The sequence below is a fragment of the Lissotriton helveticus genome, chromosome 5_1, assembly GCF_964261635.1.
Source record: "Lissotriton helveticus chromosome 5_1, aLisHel1.1, whole genome shotgun sequence".
In the NCBI taxonomy this organism is placed as follows: Eukaryota; Metazoa; Chordata; class Amphibia; order Caudata; family Salamandridae; genus Lissotriton; species Lissotriton helveticus.
This window is the reverse complement of record NC_136065.1, coordinates 760420209-760443751: the sequence shown is the minus strand read 5'-3', so window position 1 is coordinate 760443751 and position 23543 is coordinate 760420209. Positions and strand designations below refer to the sequence as shown.

The following is a 23543-nucleotide window of genomic DNA, read 5'->3' as shown; positions in this document are numbered from 1 at the left end:
CAATTTTAAGGGGCTAGAAGAGTGTGCCAACAGGACCGCGTCGTCTGCATACAGCAGGATGGGAAATCGCGTTGTAATTGCAATCAGGTGTCTATTAACTTTTCAACCAGGTACTCATTTAGTTTATTGGTGTACAATGAAAACAAAAAGGGTGCAAGTACGCAGCCCTGCCTTATACCATTTTTTATGTTAAAGAGTCTGGTGCATTCACCCTGCATACCGTGGCGGACCTTTGCTGTAGCACCTGCATACAATTGTCATACAAAACAGATTATTGATGCCTCTACCCTCATTTGCTCCATAACTTGCCACAACTTATTATGGTTAACACAGTCGAATGCGGTAGAGAGATCCATGAATGCCATATAGAGATCCTCATGCCTGGCCTGTGTGTACTTCCCTGCTAAGAGTGCCAAGTTCAGACATTTATCCACGGTCCCTCTGCCTTTCCAGAATCCATATTAGAACTCCGCCAGGATGCCCTTCTCACGTGCCCAGTCTTCCATTCTGTTTAACAATATTCGGCCCATTACCTTTTTGGCCATACTATCAATTAATGTGATTGGCCGATAGTTAGCAGGATCGGCATCATCTCCTTTTTTGAATATCGGTTCAATAATGGACTGTTTCCATGACGGAAGGGGCACTCAATGCCAATGGCATTGAATACTAAAGTGAGTACAGGGGCACAGAAGGTTCAATTATTCAGGAATATGTCAACAGGTACCCCATCTTTGCCTGCTGCCTTTAATGATGAAGCTTGTGGCAGTGCATGCTCTACCTCAGCCATATTATAAACTAGAGGGGAATTATGTCTTGTCCTGTCTGGCCGTTCTACAGTGAGACTTATATTCGGCTTTTGGAAGATTTTTTTAAAGTGATCCATCCATGTATTTTCCTCTATGCATAAGTCTGTGGAGGGGCCACCTGCTTCTTGTAGAAATGCTGCATTGACCACTTCCCAGAAGGATTTAGTATTACTGTCATTGGCTGCTGTCCTTAGTTTCTCCCATGCTTCAGATCGTAGTTGTTTTTTCTGGTTTTTCACAGCACTTTTATAGATCTCTTTCAGATTTTTGATTTGTATTGTATCCCGTGGGTTAGCTTTTAATGCCTGGGGAAGGTTGACAGAGGCTTTTTGAACAGGTATTATCGAACCAGCGATTTTGCAGCTGTTTACCTGCACCCGAGAGGCGAGTCAGTTGGTGCTTAATGCCTTCTAATGTCTTCGAAAATGCTGTGACTACTAGGGGTAAAGCAAAAGCTAACCTCATCTTAATTTGACTGTATCAATCAGGAGAAAAAGAGCCCTTTGTCAGCCTTGCTCAATTTTAAGGAGAATAGCTTCAAATTCGATTTATGATCAAACAAAGGATCATATGGTCAGCAAAACTAAAAAGCCAAACAGCAAACATGATCTCTTGACATCTTATACGGAGATAACTCCACAAGCCATATTGAAGGTATATGGAAAAATCATATGCACTGTGAGATGTCTTGCATCCAGGTTAGTAAATGATGGAGAGAGGCCGAAGGGAACACTGTGGTCACACAAAGAGAAAGCTAAAGCTAAGATGAATAAGAACATAATGGATGTTTTCAAATGTGCCAATACTAGGGGGAGTCCTTAATAAGACAATATAGAACGGATTTCAGAAAGGAGTGTATAAGGGTCTCTTGAAATGATAAAGAAAATATATAAACCAAGGTTTTAATGGCTCTTCAAAAAAGGAAAGTCAAGTCTTTCTGGGATGTTGCTGGTAAAACCCGGTGGGGGGGGGGAGATAAGAAGAAGACAGAAGTGAACCCAGTAGATGAAGAGGATTGGATTAAGTATATATCGGAGATACAGAGCAAGAAATGTAAATAAAAAGGAACCAATAATGCTGTTCCTCAAAGGTATGATATTTTAAAAGAGGACCAGATTGCTTTAATCCGAGCTATAAAAGAAATAACGGCTTATCTGCCAGAAATTAAAAAAACTGGACCCTAAACTGTGGGCTACATTTTTCACCCCTGTGTTTGCATCAATAATCAATAGAAATATAATCCCAGATTCCTGGAAAGGCATTATAAGGGTGCTAAAAAAATAAAGAGACTTACTCTCCCAAAGAATTATCACATGATAACATTATTGGATATAACAAGTTAAATGTATGTGCAAATGTCTGTTGCAAGCCCTGGAACAATGGGTGGAAAAGGAGGAGGTTCTACCTAAGACGAAACTGGGATATAGGAACTTTTTATTCACCTTGGGATGGGTGTCTTGCATTAAACTTACTGGTTGAGGAATCTGCATTCAAAAGAAACCAGCCACTTTACACATCATACATAGCCCTATTTAAGACTTTTGACACTACCAAGTGTGACCACTTTCAGAAAAAAAGGAACACTGGCAAATTCCTCCAGGTCAATGAAAATAAATAACACAGCTTTGTGAAGGTGCCTGGAAAATAATCGAATTAGGTAGTAAGATAGGTTTGATTATAAACGTCTTTAAAACAAAAGTAATGGTATTTTCAAATAACACTAATCAGAAAATAAATCCGAAGTGCTTGACTAACGGAGAACAACTGGAGATAGTGAAAGAGTATAGGTAATTGGGTCTCCTCTTCAAAAGCAATCTTGAATTCACGCCACATACTGACCGACAGAACAGTGTTAAAGTGTTCCGCAGGTTCTTTAGTAAGGATGGCTCTGTATTAGGTCATAAGTCTGTCAAAGTTTGAGGGATACCTATAACTCCAAAATAACTAACTTGTGGCTCTACGAAATCCTGTTTGAGAATAATGTAACCTATTTCCAGACTGTAGAAATCAATATCTAGAAAAAATGTCTTGGGCTACCGGGAGGCACAGTAAATTGTCTGCTAAGGCTTGGGCTGGGTCTGACGAATATTAGAATTAAGTACCAGCAAAGAATCCTGAATTACTGGTTTTGCCTCACTATTGCGGTTCAAGGGTTGCTCAGACATTCAATAAAGTACCAGTTCTGGTCAAATAATCCAGTTCCGTGAATCGATAACATTCATAAAATTATGGAAGGCCTGGTCATAGCAATAATATCTAACATGAGTGAAAGTTGCATTTCCCATAAGAAAAAAAATGTCTGGTTAAAGAATCGGCTATAAAAAGTGATTTGGAAGATTGTGGTAAAATAAGTCAATTTGCTCATTTGATGCAGACACATTATAAACCATACAACAATATTTAATACATAATCTATACAAACTAGTAGTATTGGAAGATGGATGTTGAAGGCAATACTGGGCCAAGGGCCTGCTTCTATGAAAAATCGAGGAATAATAAGTCTTCAAAGCAAAGGAGGGCACTGACATGTTTTTTTGTCTCTTTGTCAAACCATTAGTTTGACACTTTCTTATCTGCTTGGAATAGGCACAATTCTTGGATTTGAGAGAGAACGACGGTTACTATCTGTTCATAGAAAACTACTGATTTGTCAATTACATAAACTAATGATTTATGTTTTAAATGTGACAATATCAGACTATATTACTGTTTGGGAATTCTTTTTTTTTATTGCAATGAAAAGAATGAAATTGCAGATATAGTAAATATATTAAACATAATCAATCTAAATCACTGCTGACAGGGCATGTTGCACTTTATTATCTTATATTTATCCTCCTTATCAAGCACTTTATAACGGTTTTGCACATCTAAACAACTCTTGTCACTGTTATAAAACATGCATGCTGATACTTTCTTATCTGCTTGTATGGAGTAAATATTTTGGAAACAAGAGGAAGAGAAAGTTACTCCTGGTGTACAGATAATCTAGCATCATTGCTTATGTGAATTACTAAGGTTAGTAATGAAATGTTAAAAAAGGGAATATAATTGCATCTGTGTAAAAACTTTTTGAAACTCTGACAAAAACATTGGAATAGATGATTTAGGAAGTAAATTTTTTTCAATGGACTTAAGTTGATTCTGCTTGTGAAAGATAAAATCTAACACATACGCCTCCTTTTTATCAGTGGTTATTATACATTATTATAAACTTTGTCTTTGGGGATTTTAGGCCTCACCGCCTCAGGGTGGTCTTCCCCTCAACTTTTTGCCTACCTCCTCTACTCTTCTGACCTCGTTTCTGCTAGCTTTGTGACTCTGTGCACATTACCGCTGCTAACAAGTGCTAAGTTGCTTGTGCTCTCTCCCATAAACATGGTAACATTGGTTCATCCCAATTGGCATATTTAATTTACGTATAAGTCCCTGGTAAAGTGGTACGCCAGGTTCCCAAGGCCTGTATATTAAATGCTACTAGTAGGCCTGCAGCTGTAATTGTGCCGCCGACTTAAGTAGCCCCTTAACCATGTCTCAGGCCTGCCACTACAGAGCCTGTATGTGCAGTTTTACACTACCATGTCAACCTGCAAAAATAAACCTTTTGCCAGGCCCAAACCTTTGCTTTGTATACTTATAAGTCATCCCTAAGGTAGGCGTTTAACAACCCCCAGAGCAGGGTGCAATGTGTTTAAAAGACAGGACATGTGCCTTTAACCCCTTCCGTGCGGCGCACGTTCAGCGGACGTCGCGTGCACTACCTCGGTAGTGCTGCGCACGTCCGCTGAATGTTCCGGCACCGTCCGCGCAATAGAACGTTCCGCACCAGCGCGGAACGTTCGGCGCAGCGGAGGAGTTAAGCTTTACATGTCCTGCTAGTGAAAAACTCTCAAAGTTAATCAATCAATTAATACTTTTTTTTGCATTGAGAAACAAATGCATAAAAAGTTCAGATAAAAATATACAAACATATCAATAAGTTATCATAAAAAGGCTGATATCTAAAAATGTATCCTGAAACCCTTAAAAATAGCATATACATCAACTCACTGGTTCATCTGCATCTTAATACATTTAGATTTATTCCAGCTGTGCATATTATATAGGTTTTAAAATTTGATCACATGTTTGCTAATTTGCGAGTGTTTAGTGCTGTACACAAAAACGAGGCCACCGTCAGGCAGACTTTTGGAGTCTCTTATTGTAACATAACAGCCAGTGCTACAATTTAATTACGCAAATAAAATTTCTTCAGAAATGGGATGATAAATCTTTTCCACTCTGTCTCATAAAACTGACAAAAAAACAATATGTGTATAATTGATTGTTTTGATTGGGAGTCACAAGGACATCGTCCCATTTGTGCCTCAGAGAACACATTCGCTGGGAAACCCAGCATTAAAATTACATATCCCAACCAAAACCTTATTAAAATGAGTCGATGGGAATTATTGGTTACACAAGCAAAGTGCGAGGATAGACCGTGCACCAAAGGCGTTCTCTTGTTATATGCAATTACTGTGGCTTTATCTTTATTTCTCAGCTCTCTTTCTTGTGCACATTTCTCTAAAAATTAATTTATTAGTTTCGCCTTTGAAAAGGATTCACATGGCACGGGGTCGTCATAAAGGGCCACCAACCCCAGAGAGTCCAGAGTGCACATTAAATAATTTTGCCATATTATTTTATACTCGAAAGCCTATTTCGTGAAATCTTTTATAATACATCGATTTATCTGTACTGCCTCACGTTTCCAAATTGACAACCAAAGTAGCAAGGGAGCCAGTTTGACTGTATAGGAAATATAGGGTAAGCCTAGTTCTTTGTGTGTAATTACCTTGGTACACACCTTAGGGGTGGACAGTAACCTCTTGGTTAACCTATCCTCTATTTTGTGAAGGGTGTCCACTTTGGTTTTACCCCAAATTGCTGTCCAATATGTAGCCACAGAAACTGTTTTTGCCAGGTAGATTTTAACCATCTCTGGTATTGGTTTGTTGCCCAAGTTTGATGCAAACCTGAGGATTGCAGCTATAGTTTTATTCATCTGTCCAGCCCTCGAAGACAGCATTATTTTCCAGTCTAAATTATTATCAAAGGTAATGCCTAGATATGAGAGGTTAGCTACAATACCAACTTTTCTCTGAGCGATAGCATAATTTCCTTTCTTTTTGCTTTTCCATTACACATAATAAAAGACTTTGCTTTGTTCACATGTAAACTAAGGTTTTCCATAAAAGATACACACTGGGTGATGCAATTTTAAGGGGCTATAAGAGTGTGCCAACAGGACCGCGTCGTCTGCATACAGCAGGATGGGAAATCGCGTTGTAATTGCAATCAGGTGTCTATTAACTTTTCAACCAGGTACTCATTTAGTTTATTGGTATACAATGAAAACAAAAAGGGTGCAAGTACGCAGCCCTGCCTTATACCATTTTTTATGTTAAAGAGTCTGGTGCATTCACCCTGCATACCGTGGCGGACCTTTGCTGTAGCACCTGCATACAATTGTCATATAAAACAGATTATTGCTGCCTCTACCCTCATTTGCTCCATAACTTGCCACAACTTATTATGGTTAACACAGTCGAATGCGGTAGAGAGATCCATGAATGCCATATAGAGATCCTCATGCCTGGCCTGTGTGTACTTCCCTGCTAAGAGTGCCAAGTTCAGACATTTATCCACGGTCCCTCTGCCTTTCCAGAATCCATTTTAGAACTCCGCCAGGATGCCCTTCTCACGTGCCCAGTCTTCCATTCTGTTTAACAATATTCGGCCCATTACCTTTTTGGCCATACTATCAATTAATGTGATTGGCCGATAGTTAGCAGGATCGGTATCATCTCCTTTTTTGAATATCGGTTCAATAATGGACTGTTTCCATGACGGAAGGGGCACTCAATGCCAATGGCATTGAATACTAAAGTGAGTAGAGGGGCACAGAAGGTTCAATTATTCAGGAATATGTCAACAGGTACCCCATCTTTGCCTGCTGCCTTTAATGATGAAGCTTGTGGCAGTGCACGCTCTACCTCAGCCATATTATAAACTAGAGGGGAATTATGTCTTGTCCTGTCTGGCCGTTCTACAGTGAGACTTATATTCGGCTTTTGGAAGATTTTTTGAAAGTGATCCATCCATGTATTTTCCTCTATGCATACGTCTGTGGAGGGGCCACCAGCTTCTTGCAGAAATGCTGCATTGACCACTTCCCAGAAGGATTTAGTATTACTGTCATTGGCTGCTGTCCTTAGTTTCTCCCATGCTTCAGATCGTAGTTGTTTTTTCCGGTTTTTCACAGCACTTTTATAGATCTCTTTCAGATTTTTGATTTGTAATGTATCCCGTGGGTTAGCTTTTAATGCCTGGGGAAGGTTGACAGAGGCTTTTGAACAGGTATTATCAAACCAGCGATTTTGCAGCTGTTTACCTGCACCCGAGAGGCGAGTCAGTTGGTGCTTAATGCCTTCTAATGTCTTCGAAAATGCTTTGACTACTAGGGGTAAAGCAAAAGCTAACCTCATCTTAATTTGACTGTATCAATCAGGAGAAAAAGAGCCCTTTGTCAGCCTTGCTCAATTTTAAGGAGTAGCCGTTTCTTCTAGCTAAGACAGGTTTGGGGATTATGGTACACTTTTTAGATTATGGTACACTTTTTAGTTATACATTGGGCTTTCCAAGGCAGCATTAGGGAAATGTTAGCATGATCACTAAATTCTGTCGTTCTTGTGTTTACCTCGGCTTGATTATTCTCACTAGAAGTAGATGTTATTATGTAATCGATCACCGAGGTGGCCTCCCCCCTGTAAAAAGTCAAAATTGTTTGGCCAATGTTGTGGGTTCTCCTTGTCCTAATCTCCAACTGCCATACCATCAAAAGATTATTCAGAGCATTTCCATAGGTGGTGTGAGTGAAGTGATCATTTAAACCATCATTTTGTGAGATTTGTTGGCACATGCGATAGTCTCCGTTCGTGCATTTTGCTATATTAATGTTGCCCGCCCATATACAATAAAGTGGTTTTGCTTGTATTATGTCCTCTAATGTTTCTTCAAGGTACTTTACCACCTCTTGTGGGGTCACAAAATTGTTGTAATAATAATTTATTATCAACCAACTTAAGCTACGGTTGCTATCTAGTATAATGATGCGGAAAAATGGTGATTCATTAATAAAGCGTTCTACGTTGAATAAGATTGTGTTAGATATACATGTCAACAGTCCCCCTTTAGCTCTTCATTTTGTTAATGGGATGGCCGGTTTGTTAAAATATTGATAACCATTAACAAAAATGGGGTCCACTTCCCACGTCTCTTGGAAGCATAGGATTTGATGGGGTGCGACTACATTATACCATTCCTTATTGTCTTTTTATTTTTATACCCAGCTATATTCCAGGAAAGCAAGGTGTAATAGAGGTTAGGTTTTGGAATCACTCTTGCCATCTCTTTACTGGATGTCAAATACTGGGGGCTAGAATGTATTGATATTGAGGGGAACATATCAACAGTGGATTGTTTGACGATCCAATCAACCCTTTCTCATGCTACAATTTGGTTTGCCATTACAGGGATTTGGGAAGTGACAAGGGACCATATGTATGAAGCCAATTTGCGATCTCAATCACCATAATTCGCAGAAGTGCAGCGTTTGCGATCTCAAATTAGCAGTGTGCAATGTAGCACACAAAAACCACATCGCAAAATAAGGAATCGCAAATGTGGGATTCCCTATTTTGTGATTGCATTTAGGGAATCGCAAATTGCGATTCATTAAATGCCATGTAAGAAGCACAATAGAAAGTGCGATTTGGCCTTAAGGAATCGCAATTTACCACCAACTTCAAGTTGGTGGTAAATTGCGATTACACTAAAAAATGCACATGTTTGTATTTTTGAAAGTGCCATGTGGCGCACATACATGCCCTTAGGGCATGTATGTGTGCCACATGTGTACACAGGAACATTTCAGGGGTGCAACAAGGTGTCCTTTTAACAACCTGGTACCCTTGAAATAGCATTCTCAATTTGCGATTCTTTAATTGAGAATCGCAAATTAAGAATGTTTTCCCATTCATTCCTATGGGCCTCCTAGCCCATAGGAATGAATGGGAAGGTATTCCTTATTTGCTAATCTCAATTTGCGAATCGCAAATAAGGAATATGTGGGATTCCCAAAATTATTTTGCAAATCCCACATACATTGCATTTTGCGATTCTCAAATTGCGATTCTCAGGAATTCGCAATTTGAGAATCGCAAAACTGTATTTTCTTACATATGGCTCTTCAAGCCAATTACTATCTTCCATATAACAGCTAATTTCAGGTGTCACAGGTCGGGGTAGTCAATCGCAGCTATTTAGGTCTGTTAGAGATGGGTATCTATTGGCAGTAAATAAAAAGCAGTTGTCCTCCCTTGGTAGGCAAAACCTTTCATTGCTCCCCTGCAATGAAGCCCTAGACATGAGGGGACTATGTGAGAACAATGGCTTATAGAAGAAGCCAAGTGGGACGGCATAAATCTTTGAGCATGTTGTTCCTGCTGTAGGGAGTAGCGGTAGTATTTGCCCTACTACGTATGTGTTATTAAAATTCAGTACTACGCAATCTCACTCGATCACGTTTTAGAATTGCCTACCCAAGAAATTGTTCTTGCCATAATTAAATGGTCATAAACGGATGGTGGAAGTCTTACAGTCTTTGTTAGCCAGTGTCTCGATTTATCCATCAGTTGGGTAGTTGTTTCTTGTTGGTCTGAAGTAAGGGTTGGGACATTTATCAGGATTAGCATGTAAGGACATGCGGCAGGTGGCAAGCATAAAACCCTTCGACTAATTTGCCCCCCTTTATTTAGACTCCTCGTGTTGGGTATTTTGTGAGAACTATTAGGATCAGCAGGGGCTAGTAGCCACTCCCTCAATGAGCTCCTCATACCACTTTTATCTGCCATAGGTTCTAAAGTTCCATTCTCTGTGTGTCCACTTCTCTCTCTTCTGTTGGAGTCATATACTGTATTGGATTTTGGCCCGAAGGCCTCCTGGTTACCTTGGAAGAATTAATTAATCCTGTTTATGTTTTCCTACAGGGTGCAGGGTACTAACATGGTATTACTGGATGATTGCACAGGGGTTGTATCTCTGGTTATAAGTGACAAACCATTCGCTTTTTGGTCAATCATTAGGGTTTTTAGCATGCCTTCTATTGCTGTCAGGTGTGACAGTATGGGCTGTAGCAGGGCTGTTAATTAGTCCGACATAGTGTCCTAAAAAGATCGCTGTGACATTTCAGCTGGCACACTTAGCTCGGGTGTATGGTCTGTATTGTCTGGCACACTCAGACTTGCGTTCAATTTCCTTGTTTTTTGTGTGCTTTTTTGTGTGTACTAAGTTTTTGAGGGTATCATTTCCTTTTTGATAGTATTTTCCCCTTTGCTGTAGCTGGGGGTACAGGACTAGGGTGTGGTGATGGCAAGGACGTTGCTAATAGATCCTGATGGTCTGCCCCGACAGCTCCTGCACCTGGCTGTATGTCACTGTTTTCCGGTGCCTTATTCTTACCAATAATGGGCTCTAGTGGATTACCCCCTCCCAGCGACATTCTCTTCTCAGTCAGTGCGATTTGATTAGCACTAGCTGAGGTGGCTTTCACCAAGAAGGAATCCAATGTAGAGATATGCTCCCCTCAGTTATTGTTGTATTTACCTTTTTCTCCCCACATTCTGTCTTCTGTAGGTTCTTATGGAAGGAGTTAAAGGGGTGGCCAAGCTCAGCCTCCTCTGGGCCCAGACAGGCGTGGACGGGACTGCCTGGGCGCATCCCCGTGCGCGGCCCGCGGCACGGGCCAGAATCGCTGTTTTATACTTGCTCCAGGCGCAAGGGAGGTTGGGGATTATTGGGGATTTTAGCCCCCCAGCGGGATGGAGCGACCCAGTGACCAGGTCAGCCAGGAGGTGTAGTAAGGCGAAATAAGGTTCGGCTTCCAGTTAAAGATAGTCACGCCCGCAAGTAGGAAATGCAGGGTGAAGTGCACTGCACTGGCCACCTGCGACAAGGCACGCTCAATAACTGCTACATCTGCAGTGACCCATAGCAAGAAAACAAGGAACAATAAAAAAAACTAAAATAAAACGGATAGTGCTTGCCCAGAAAACCATTAGACTTAGAACAGAATGGCGCACCTGCGTTTTCTTTCTGTGTTGGAGCCTGCTGTCAGATAACAGTGGAGGGAATGACTCCTTCCAGCTCAATTGTTTGTGGCGTATAGCGGAGAAATATAGCTGGCTGGTGTGGTGTGGTGCAGTAGCGATCTCCTCGATGCAGTCTCCTAGGGCCTCCTCAGGCCACACCCCCTGGGCCTAAGTCATTTTTCTCTACTGCAAAGCCTAGCTCTCCTACAGGATGAGATTGGTATTACCTCATGACAAGTGTAATTTCCAATTGGAAAGAGATTAGATGGTGTTTCTGGAACCCTAATTCAAAATCCTAACTGCATGGATTGACACAGACACATCGCTTCAGCGGTGGCCTGCAACTTCGGATTGGATGCAGCCAGGATCAAAGAACTTTGTTCAGCAGGCCTCACTGGGTCCAGCCGTGCTCCATCACAGTTGGCCTGCATTTTTTACTTTGTCCTGGTCCGGCACGACCAGTTATCCCAAGAAAGCACTTATTGCTTCTAAGCACTATTTTACAGTTTTTTCTTTTTGTTTAAAAGATTCATATCTCAAGTTCTACCTATTGAATTTTTGTTTTTTTGGTCTTGTTTTATTTATTACAGTAATCTCCATTTTCCTAGCCTGGTGAGGAATATTTTTGAGTGGTGCTTTCACTGTTTTACTCTTTAACGTTTTGCACTAATAGTTTACACATGGTCTCTAAGTTAAGCCTGACTGCTCTGTGCCAAGCTATCACAGGGTGAGCACATGTTACTTTAGGATTTTCCTACTTCTTACACTGCATAGAGTGTGGTTGCTGCTTGGGTAGGGATCATATCCCTGTCAATTTAAAACCCAGTTTCTAACAGGAGTTACTGTTATTCTACGTTTAAAGAGAAGTAAAGATTTGCTGTTTCATGACCCAACAGCACCAGAAATGTATAGAGAATTAACAAGATCGTATCATAACCGGTTAAGCCTTTGACAATGGATTAGAAAAGAACAGGAACAATTAATATACAAGAACAAATAATTATTTATGAGGCAGATAATATGGTATGTTTCCAGTCGGTTACAAAACATATTTTCTCTCTTATTATTATTCAGGGTATTGTATAAATATCTGTTCAATATGTTCAATATGTTGCATTACATAACTTAACTAGTATCTTGTTGTTAATTGTTAGACTAAAAGGTAATAACTGTTTCTGTCAGGAACTACGGGCCCGGCGCCTTCCGAGTGCGATGTGGGAGAGGAGAGACTACAAATCCCATGGCGCCATCAGCTGGAGGCTCATGGGATAAAAATGGAGGACACACAAGGATTTCCGTGCATAATTGATTGTTGGAGATGGAGTGTGCTTTCCAGTTGTTTGGTGGTGTGGAGGTCTCATGGATGCTGAGCCAGTCCCATGGGTGAAACGTTCCTGGGCACCTTCGTGCCTTTTTCTTCCTGAGGTAAGGATGGAGGGAAGCCGAAGCAGAGCGGTCCGCTTTTTGAAACCATTCAAGGTTTAATTTACTTGGCACTGCGGAGCCCCGGTGGGGGGTCTTTGTGCCTGAATGAGACAGCCTTGTAGGGCTGTTCTTAGGGGATATTAATCATTTTTACTGCTTAGTTTCATGCGTGGAGTCGCAGATCTGGAAGCGGCAGCGTAGGATTGGTAATGCGGGCATTCGGGCAATGCCCAAGGGGCCGGCGTCCGAGTTCTGCTGTGGGCTGCTTTTTTGAGCAGTCTGGGGTGCATTAGGGCGCTGTCTCTATTGTTCGAATACAGCCAGCGGCCCAGTGGGTGTCTGAGTGGCCTCTCTAGAGGCAGATGAGCGCTCATTACCTCCGTTTAGCAACAGGCAGAGGTATCACTCCCTTTGTCTCGCTGGTCAGCCCATTAATGTGTGCACATACTGAGCGGGGGCAGGGGGCCTGAGTAGAAGTGGCCTCACTTGTTTCACCAGTGTAAACGAATGTGTGCATTTTTCTACTCCCCCCCTCAAAGTTTTTTTATAAGTTTACGCTAAAACAGTGATTTGAAGAGTGATTTATGCAAATGTGGGCCGATTTTTTTTGTTTTGTTGCGTGCCCGGGCTGATTTTCAATCCCAATCCAACCCTGGGAAGCGGTCCTTAATCAGAGCAAAGAGCAGGCAGCTCTTTTTTCCAAACACTGGTGCTCACCAGAGAGTGAGGAGGGTCATACATGTTTACTTTATGCTAGAGTGGTGATTACGAACTAATTCCTGGATTGGATATATTAATTTACTCTCAGCACGTTTTTGGTTCTTTTTTCCTTTGGATGCAAACTCCATTTGCATATATTGTTTATTATCTTTGATCTGAACTCACGTGGGAGTTTTTTTATACCTGTTTTTGGAGAAGCTTGCATTGGGAGCGTGAAGACTAGGAAAGAAATTACGAGACTCTGAAATGTTTACTAGGATTATTTCTTGTTCCCAAGAAGATTCCTTACAAGACTTTCCTAGACCATTTTGTGTTCTACATGTCGATGTTCTGTTATATGTTGTGTGAAGTATGTAGGAATATGGATTAGTCATGTTACTATCTTTATTTGGTGTTGTGGATTTGAGCAGGAAGGATTAGTGAAAATCTTTCTATTTTTGTGATTACAGGTTTCAGCAGGCAATCAGGTGTTTGAATTCTTGATGTGTGAGGTGGAATACCTGGTATGCCTGGTTTCCTATGGTGTAGTATTTGTGCACAGAATTAATGAGTGTTTCCTTGTTCTTGCAGATTTCAAACTCCCTGCTGTCCCCCTTTCCAAATACCCTTTCCCTCGCCTGCTCTCCCTTCACTCTGTGTTTGATCATTCTCTGAATCACGGCTAACAGGAGGTGGACCCCTTTGTGCATCATTATAATTCTGAAGAGATTTCGTTTGGGGATGTGTCAGATCCGACAGTTTCTCATGTTGTTTTGTGATACTTCTTTAGTGAAACAATTTTAGAACTGCCACTTGATGTGAGGTTTTTGTATAATGTTTTTTGGTTTGTATTAGTGATCATCATAATTTGAAAGGGATAACATTATGTTGTGGTATAATGACAATTAGATTTATATGTAATGTCTTTTTGTAATTTTTGTTTTGCCGTGTCAGCAAAATATGAAGCAATTACATAAACTAAAACTGAAAGCTCTGTGGGTAGAAAACAGCCCCAAGAGTAAGAAGGTAAAGTGGAGTGAAAAGTTGTGTAATTATTGATATTTAAGAAGAGATCAATTAAGCAAGTTCTATCTGAAATTCTTGGGATGAAAGGGCAGTTGTGAGTGCGCAACATGGACTGAGGAATGTTTTCATTTTTTTAGACAGCACTCTAGCGGTGTTAGACTGAAGATTTTTTCTGCATAGAAAGACTGGCCTTGAATAAGTATTTTATTCATTTTGAGCTCCTGTTTATATGTCATAAGGTCTACCTTGTCAAAAGAGACTCTCCAGTTGCCCTACTGTTGTCTTAGGGTTAATTCACTTCCTTAGGTTGTTAGAAAACCATTTGCTGGGGCTCTATATGTATGGTGTTTCTGAGACTTGGTAGGGAGCGCTTGATCCAGAGCTTGCAGAAATGAGGTATTAAAGAACTTTAGAGCTTCAGAAACCATCTTCAACCTAAAGGAACTGCTTACTAGAGGATATAGTGCCCTGATTACATTACTCAAAATATTTTCTTACACTCACTTGAGTTGAGTAAAATGGGGTCTTTGGCAGAATTGCGGTTTTGTATTGCTTAATTTGAAAATCAATCAGATAGTTATCTTACAGGCATCACACCAGAGTCCGTGAATGAAATTCAGCTATTTGACGACCAGATCGAATTAAGTGTTTTGTCTGTGATGGGTTTGGTCCCCTGGACCTATTGTGACGCTTCAAAGAATTTTATGATCCGAATAAACTTTTGGTCTGGGAGTTCATTAGGGTTTTTAATGTGTCAATCAATTAACACTTTATTGTTTAAGTTAATAAAAACCATAAGTATGTCATGATAGGAGTCGAGGTTCAACAAATTACAAACGTCAAAATGATTTAAAATATAGAAAAAGAGCATGTTACTTATTTTATCCCAAAAGCTAAAGACAGTATTCTTATCATGTTAACAATTAAAAGCAAAACATGATTCTATATCATAAAATTGTTGACGAAATTAATGTTTCATCAGATATTGACATTAAAAAACATTTAAAATTTCAATGTGGTTGCTAGACATTACTGGATTGGAAGTGTCTGATTCCTTCGGCCTTTTGTTTTCTTCATAAAGTAATAACAATTTCATCATCTTACAGGTCAACTGAGGGTCTGTTGTGCCAAGTCCTTTGATGAAGGCCGATCTGCAAGTTTGAATGCCCGTATTATTCAAGGGTTTTTTTAGTAGCAATACTCGGTTTGATTTTAAGATGGGGCAGACACAGGTGAGATGGATGAAATCTTGCTTTGCTGCACCACATAAGCTACATGTTTTGATGCCTTTATACTTCCATGCAGGTTGATCGGCCAAACTTGGTAATACCCTAAAACTAATCACCATTAACGTTCGTTTCAAGTGAGGCGAATATGTTGTACTGAGGTTTTCTGCCGGTCGTAATAATGTATAGGATTGGAGAACCATCCAAGAATGGGATCTTTTGGCTAAAGTGCGTTTGTCTTCTAATGATGATTGTAGCTTAGCCGCTATGTTTGTCATTCTGGTTTTTAATGTGAATTCTGAAGTCACCAATGGTTATTAGACTTGGAAAATCAAGCATATATTCCCCTAAGTGAAACAGTAAGAGAACACATACTTCTGGAATTTAGGAGGGGGCATAAGGCATAAACAAGTAAAAAGGAAAGATAATACTCTGGTGAAATGATGCAAGAACACTGTAGTGCTTCTACGATTCCGACATATAAAGCGGAGTTAATGGAGCCATTAAGGCTGTCTTTACAGATAACAGCAAATCCAATCCATTGCTTGGGAAAATCGATTTAAATTAATGATTTTGTAGCTGACTTGAACTGAGATCTCTAGGCAGGTGATAATGCCTGTTTAAGCCAAGTATCTGTCCAAAAGGGGACATTTCAAAAGTTGTAGTTAAGAAAACCAAACACAACTTCCTAGTGGAGGGGAAGGAAGCGAACATTGAAGAGGGTGGCTGCAAGGTGTTGGAGCCATTTTTACCTGATATAGCTGTAATGCAGTTATCTGTCCCAAAAAGGTGTTTATGATAAATGCTGTGTTTTTGGGAGAAGATAGAAGCACATGTCCACAAAAAGATTTAGAATCTGCAAGTGTACCAGGTGTGGCTCCTCCACGTGGATGGAGGATCGTCGCCCCACTGCTTTCTCGCAGTGCGAGAAGCAGACGAATAAAATGGTATACATACCAAGAAAGCAAAAGAAGTGCTGGGTTGGGGGTGGGCAAGTGGTCGGGTCGGGAAGGAGTGGCTAGCCCAATGTTGTGGGCCAGTCATGCACACTCTGCCGTTTTAACCATGTATGCTGCATGCTGCCTGTATGGAGAAAACGGCCTCCCCATAGATGTGTGTGCGGTTGGTGCTCCAGCCAATCACAACACTTTCATTGCAGCATTGTGATTGGCTTAGTGGAGGAGAGGGAGGCTGCCTGAGGAGACACGACGCTAGACCGGAAGTCTTCCAGCTACCATGCCGGGAATCGCCGCTCATCGCGAAGAGTAACACTTGCTACCACTGCCCGTCTCGTAATCCCTTGTGTGTATTATCACCGGGACTACATATATATCTAAATTCAAATAGAATTGCAAGATATTTAATCACATCTTGCGTCTGCCATTTTAATTGTAACAAGCCTTTATCATATTGGCCACCTATCTTCTGGTACTGCGAGGTTGCATACTGATTAGTTATAGGAATAAACTTTTCCTTCCATGGCTCCGCTCCCTGGGATGAGACGCTGCTTCACGTGGATTGTGTAACTACTTTGGGTTAATTTACCCATCGACTGAATGGATTTTTATTATTGATTTGACGCCGCATACTGTGCCTCTCGTGAACTTGTCATTAGCACCTCTTTGGACTTTTCCCATCGCCTACTGGCCTACCATATGTAGAGCCCTGACGAAGTTCCTTTTTGGAACAAAACGCGTTGGCTGTGTGACGTTCTTGTTAAATATTAACAGAATAAAGAAAGAAATTTTTGGGGACTAAGTGATCTTGCGTCTGATTTCAACGAGTGCAACTTCCATCTTCCCATGGGACCTTGGGACGACGGGTGCGGGAAGTGTTTTGCACCAGCCTATGATTGTTGATTGTACATGTGTTTTGATTGAGCTGGACTCTGGTCGGTCGTTCTGTTCTTCATTGTTCAATAATGCTACCTTTGTTAAGATTCAAATTTGAGGTGGACGGAGCAACATCGCACGCCGACCTCGCAACTAAGCTCGGACTCATGCAGACAGCCTCCCTTTGGCACATCACTGGTGCAGCAACTGTTCCTAGATAAGATCCATCAGGGGTGAAACTGGAGTACTGCTCAAACAAAATGGCTTCTCTTGAAGTGTCAGCTGGAAGAGTTCTCTCAAGTTGGGAGTCGGGATTCCATAAGACCAAAATGACCAGATTACATTCTTCCTGCACAAACACTAAATTGCAGCGGACCAAAGTGTGTTGGCTGACCCAGGACCATCTCGCCTTCAGGAAACAACTCAAGACTTGGCTGTTCGAGCAGTAGCATACCCCTCCCCCCAAGCGCCTTGAGACCCTCCCGGGTGAGTAGTGCGCTATACAAATGGCATGATTGATTGATTGATTGAAGTGTGTGATCCTTGATGTTTATAATTCTAGTGGGAAGCAGACAGGCCTATAAGTGAAACTATTGAGAGGTGATAATAGGAAAAATTAGCCCTGTGGCGGTGGGCCTGTCCCGAAGTGCAAGAGCCACAATGTACACCAGAGAAGTAAGGAGGAGAAATAAAAGGCACAGAAAACATAAACTATAGGTACAAGGAGTAAGCATTCCATGGAACAACTGTTCCTAAACAGGGATAAGCTGGCCTGCACATATCTGCTTAAGGGTGTGCACTGGAGTGCCTCTCAAAGTGACTGCTATTGTACTAATAGTGGAAAGAGTTCTCACGAGATGACGGCCTGGAGCCCTCAGACCCTATTGACCCAATAACACTCTTTCCGCAAAAACACTTAAGTGAAGCAAATTAAACAGTGAGATCTCAGATGCTAAGAGTGTTATCAAGAGTCAGACATGCCCACTAGTAAAGCTGGCAAGAGGTGAGAATGGAGATAACAGCCCTCTTGCCTGTCCTATTGGAGAGAACAATCAGAAGAGAAAGGGCCCTAATGAGCACCAGAGAAGTAACGAGAAATAAACTACACCCAAAATCCAATAAGTATCTGCAAATGAGAAGCATGAATATGTTTAGCCATAATACCACCTGTGTGTGACCCCTTTTCAACCTTACTTACACAATATTTTACAGTTGCCTACCCTCAGAGGTCGCATTATAGATACCCATGTAGCAATATGCAATACAATACAGTAAACACTGACTTACCAGAGTGAAGTAGTGGAGATGTAGTGAACCATCTGGATAAATGGAAGAGGGTCCGAAGTAGCTCCACAGCTGGTACAGACACACTACACCAAAAATTAGACAAAGCAGAACAATCATGTCTGGAAACAACATATTTTTTTAACTAGTAACCAACAAGATGTCATCTGATATCTTCTTTTTTTTTTTTAACTTTATTTCGCATTTTCACAGATTATCAAACAATGCCATGAAACATATGGTTACATCTAGTTACAGAAAAAAGTGTAGTGCACAAGTTATATGGACTATCATTACAGTATATATAATCAGGATAGGACAGTAAAGTCAAAATTAAATACACTCATGTCATTAATCCGCCCCAGACTCGGGCAATGAGTAGTAATAACGTTTGTACTACCTTTATCCACACTGAACCTTTCTCGCCCAGACCCCACCCGCAATCCAATATGTATACCTGCGTACTGTGACATTGGAGGTCGTCTTATATGCAGGCTCAGTTTACCCAACACCGGTAGGTACAATGCCTTTTTCTTTCTGTGCATCGGGATCTGCTTGCTGTGCATTCAAGTAGTTTCTAAACGGAGCCAATATGTCTTTGGGTCTGGAGGCAGGGGGGGTCGTAGTTGCATATAATTCACTTTTTATGGAGCATGAGGCTAAACTAGTCAGCCAGTCTTTTCCTGAAGGAGCTGCTTTCCTACCCCAATGTATGGCAACCTCTCTTTTAGCTAGCAACAGGCTGATGGGGAAAAATCTGCGGATCTTGGGGGGAAATTGCACCACATATCCAAGCAGGGCGATTTTAGGCAGAGGTATCATTTGAGCGTTCACAATACTGCTTATAGTGTTATGAACTAGCACCCAGAATGGGGATATGCGCGGGCAGGTCCATGCCAAATGGGCAAAATCTGCACCAGGGGCATTGCATTTGGGGCAGTGATGAGGCCTAGATGGGCCAATTCTGTGTACTCTAGCTGGAGCAATGTATGCCCTACGCAAAAATTTGAAGTGTATTAGTTTATGACTAATGTTAATTGAGACTGTTTTGGGGACCGAGCAGCAGAAAGACCATTGTTCATCTGAGATTGGGGAACCTAAATCTCTTCCTGTGCAGTATGTATTCTAACATTGTTCACTGGAATGAGATCTGCACACGTTTTGTAAAGCTTGGATATCAGATGTATTCCTCACTCGCTTTTTATTTCCATGGTGAGTGGAGAGAATGACGGGGGTTCAAGCGGAAAGCTAAGGGCGATAGTGCGCAAAGCAGAGCCCAATCTCATGAGATCAAATCTATCCATGAATGTTGTTTTGGGGAATCGAGACACATCATCCGGATCAAAAATTTGGCCATCAGGAAATAGATCTCCTATTTTGGTAATATTAAATTTGGCGAATGTGCGTTGTACAAGTGTTTCACCCGTGATAGGAAACCACTTAGCGTTCGGGAGTGGTAGTGCGGGGAATATGGGATAGAAGTGCAGGTGAGACGACAAAGTTTTTCCCATGCCCAACTGGTCGTAGATGCCGGTTGAATGTCTTTGGGGTCTCTGGGGAAACCCGTAGGCAAGACTGATGTCAATGGATCTGGATGGACCAAATCAGCCACTGGGCGAGATAGGGAATTCTGGCATCCGGGTGGTACCACGACTGACCAAAACTACACTGAGCCACTAAATGATATAACTGCATGTCTGGGACATCATATCCCCCTCGGTTACAAGGCAATGTCATGATCTGCCACTTAACCCGTGCTGTCCTGTTAACCCAAACCAGTCGTATTAAATGAGAACGTAGAATCGAAAAGAAAGTATTTGGCAGAGGAATCGGATTACTATGAAATAGATATAAAAATGTAGGGAGTACAACCATTTTAATAAGGGCCACCTTGCCCGCCAAAGACAATGGAAGTTTGAGCCATTTTTCTACTTGCGCCTCCAGGGCAGTATTGGCCTGTCCGTAATTCAGTCTAACGATTTGTCTAATGTCTAAGTGGATATGTATTCCCAAATACTTAACTGAATCTGTGCACCACTCCGATGGAAACTCCACTTCCCATCGGACTGTGCTGGTCGTAAGAGGGAAAATCACTGATTTGTGCCAACTGATGCCCAGCCCAGAATATATACCAAAGCACAGAATTTTTCATCTGATATCTACTTATGTATTGCAAATGATTGATTTAATGCAATCTTTTTTTTAAACAGATTTTATTTAGCAAAACACACAACAGAAACGTATGTCAGCATATCACGCAGGCTACCACAAAAACATACCTGGTAGCCTCTCTGGATGAGCATCTCAGACCCTCAAACCCCCCCTCACAGACAAAGGATATACTACATTCACGACCTACAATACTAGAATACCCTTATTTCATCACTAAAGGGTCCTCCGTAAGGTCCCTATTGATCCCTCACAGTTGACAGATCTTCTAACACTTACGTGGGCATCCCCTCCCTGCACAGACCTGCCGTTCAGCTGCCCTGCACTAATCCATATCCATTTGCCAGTGCTCCACACTCTGTGGTTTGACCAGCCCCACAAGCGTACAATATTGTGTTACTCCACTACAAATCGCAGAATGGACAATAGTCTGGGGAATTCGCCTGGATTCTCTTCCCCCACACATTCAAAAGGACTGTTTTGACTGTGATCTTGGTTCCAAGACCCGCCCCCTGCCAGAGTCTATCTCGAACCCCAGCCCAGAAGACCTTCAGCCGTGGGCAGTTCCAAACAGTATGCAAGAAACCCCCTTTGTGACCCACATACCTGTTACACTTATTGGCAGTAGCCCATTCCATCTATGCAAAAGCACCCTCATGTAATGCTATCTATGCAATAAGTGCACCTGCACTAGGTGAAAGCGTGCTCTGATAGCCACCTTCCTGGATCATCAACATGTTTCTTCCCATTCCTCATACTTCTACATCTACCTCCCAGCCTTCATATAGCATCACCAGGGTTTCAGGGGCGTTGTTCATCAATTTACTATAAGTGAGGGAGATTACACTATTGTGCAGTGGTTCTGTCCAAAATCTGTCCTCTAGAGGTGAGGCATCCTCCAATGGTGTGTTATGTTCCATATGCACCATTCAAGGTATGCCTCAGCTGATGGTATTGGAGGAACTCTCCAGGGGCCATGTCATACTCCTCTCAGTGTCTCCCAGCAGACAAACCTCCCCCTCTGCATACATCTCCTAGAGAGAGCAGTGATCATGGTCAAGTTCCATCTACTAAACCCCTTAAGCCTTCCCACCTTCGCCAACATATCACTGTCCCAGAGTGGTGTCAATGACATGGGTCTCCCCTCCCAGCCAAGGGATCTAGGCCATTTAATTTGATTAGTAAACAGTAACCTGATTAGTTGGCTATGTGGCCGGCAGCCCTCGGCGGACCATTGAGGCGAGGCAGAAGGGCAGTGGAGAAAGGAAGGGGAGCAAGAACCGGGGGGCGAGATCCCAGCTTGGACCACAACTCCCAGGTGCCCCAGCATCGCGAGATCACCTAGTCATCACTCGAGAGCGCCGGAGGCGCTCAAAAGACCATACCGCCCCCCGCAGCGCGGGAAGTAACCTGTTAGTTGGCTGTGTGGCAGGCAGCCCTTGCAGACCATTGAGGCGAGGCAGAAGGGCAGCGGAGAAAGGAACGGGAGCAAGAACCAGGGAGCGAGATCCCGGCTCGAACCACAAGTCCCAGGTGCCCCAGCATCGCGAGATCACCGCATTATCACCCGAGAGGGCCGGAGGCGCTCAAAAGACCACAGCGCCTCCCGCAGCGCAGGACGCGCGCGGGCGAAGCCCGGGCCAAGGGCAGGCCCGTCCGCGCCCGTCAGAGAGCGAAGAGGCCGGGCTGGGCCATCCCCTTTACATTGGCGCTCAGGATATTTGAGTAAGATCTCATCTCCCCAGTAGTGACCTTAATTAACTGATTTGTATAAACCTGGACTTCGTTTATATATTCAAAACGATTATTGGTGTGTGTTATATGATTTTATAACCTGTTAACATTGTTGGAACACACGGTATAGGGAGATGAATTCACGATCTGGCAAAGGCAGGAAATCAGCAGTGGGAGGGAGCATCGCATGGACACTAGATCAGTTTATAAAAAGGGCTGCCACAGTTTTAAAACGTGAGATAGCAATTACTGAGTGTCACCTGTCGTTAGAACCCCTTTATAGCAAACGCTCTTCCCTGGGACCTATCCAGCTAGCCATTACTCCACCGAAACAAGGTATAGAGAAAGATCCTAGTGAAGTAATTAGTGTTCCTTCGCAGCATCAAGCTCTGGAGGCATCCCTAGAATTAAGCAGGGAGTTCACTAGAGATGATTTAAGTACTGAATCTGTTTTGGAAATTAGTACTAAGGAGTCCGCCTTATGCACCTTTCCAAAGCCTATCCCTAAGAGTAAAGTGAATTTAGTGAAATCTCTATTATTACAACTTGTAGAAAGAGTAAAAAGGATTGGTGAAAAATTGGGGTCGATAGAGGAAGTGACAGTCTCAAACACTGAACTCTCAAAGAAACTGGTAGACTGCAAACAGAACCAGAACACAGTTGGGCAAACCACTGGGACAGAGACAACTAACGAATCTAACAGAGTGGTTCCCCTATCACTATCCCCCTTGAATATATTGCCCCCCCCCGAAAATTACAACTGGCCCCACAATAGATAGGGAGCAAGGAATTGTAGGACAGGCTAGTAAACCGGCCATTAAATTGGTATTTACAGATAGGGATCGCCCAATTGATATAAATCCAAAAAGAACCCTGCAACGTATAGACTTGCCGCCAGAGGCGGCTCCATACGTTGTAGTCTTATTTGGGGTCCCTGAACTGGCAGACGGAAAAACAGAAGGATACCACAAATTGAAAAATAAAGTAGTATACTGGTTAAGAAAGAACAGGCCACTCCCCCTGAAAATAGATGGCGAAATTTTACATGTCCGGAGAATAAGTTGGGTGAGGCCTAGAGCAAAAGACATACAGGGGGATTCTATTATTGTTAACTTTAGGGATAGCAGAGTAACTGCTTATATTCAA

General features: G+C 42.1%; 1 protein-coding gene across 2 annotated transcripts in view; it reads right to left on the bottom strand.

Annotated features, from left to right (window-relative positions):
• Positions 1–23543, bottom strand: part of USP54 (ubiquitin specific peptidase 54) — a 2015813-nt gene that overhangs the window by 1498727 nt on the left and 493543 nt on the right. For both annotated transcript variants that reach the window (XM_078643238.1, XM_078643239.1), the window contains exon 6: positions 18498–18580. In XM_078643238.1, coding sequence (XP_078499364.1) covers positions 18498–18580 — 83 coding nt within the window. The remainder of the gene's footprint in view (positions 1–18497; positions 18581–23543) is intronic.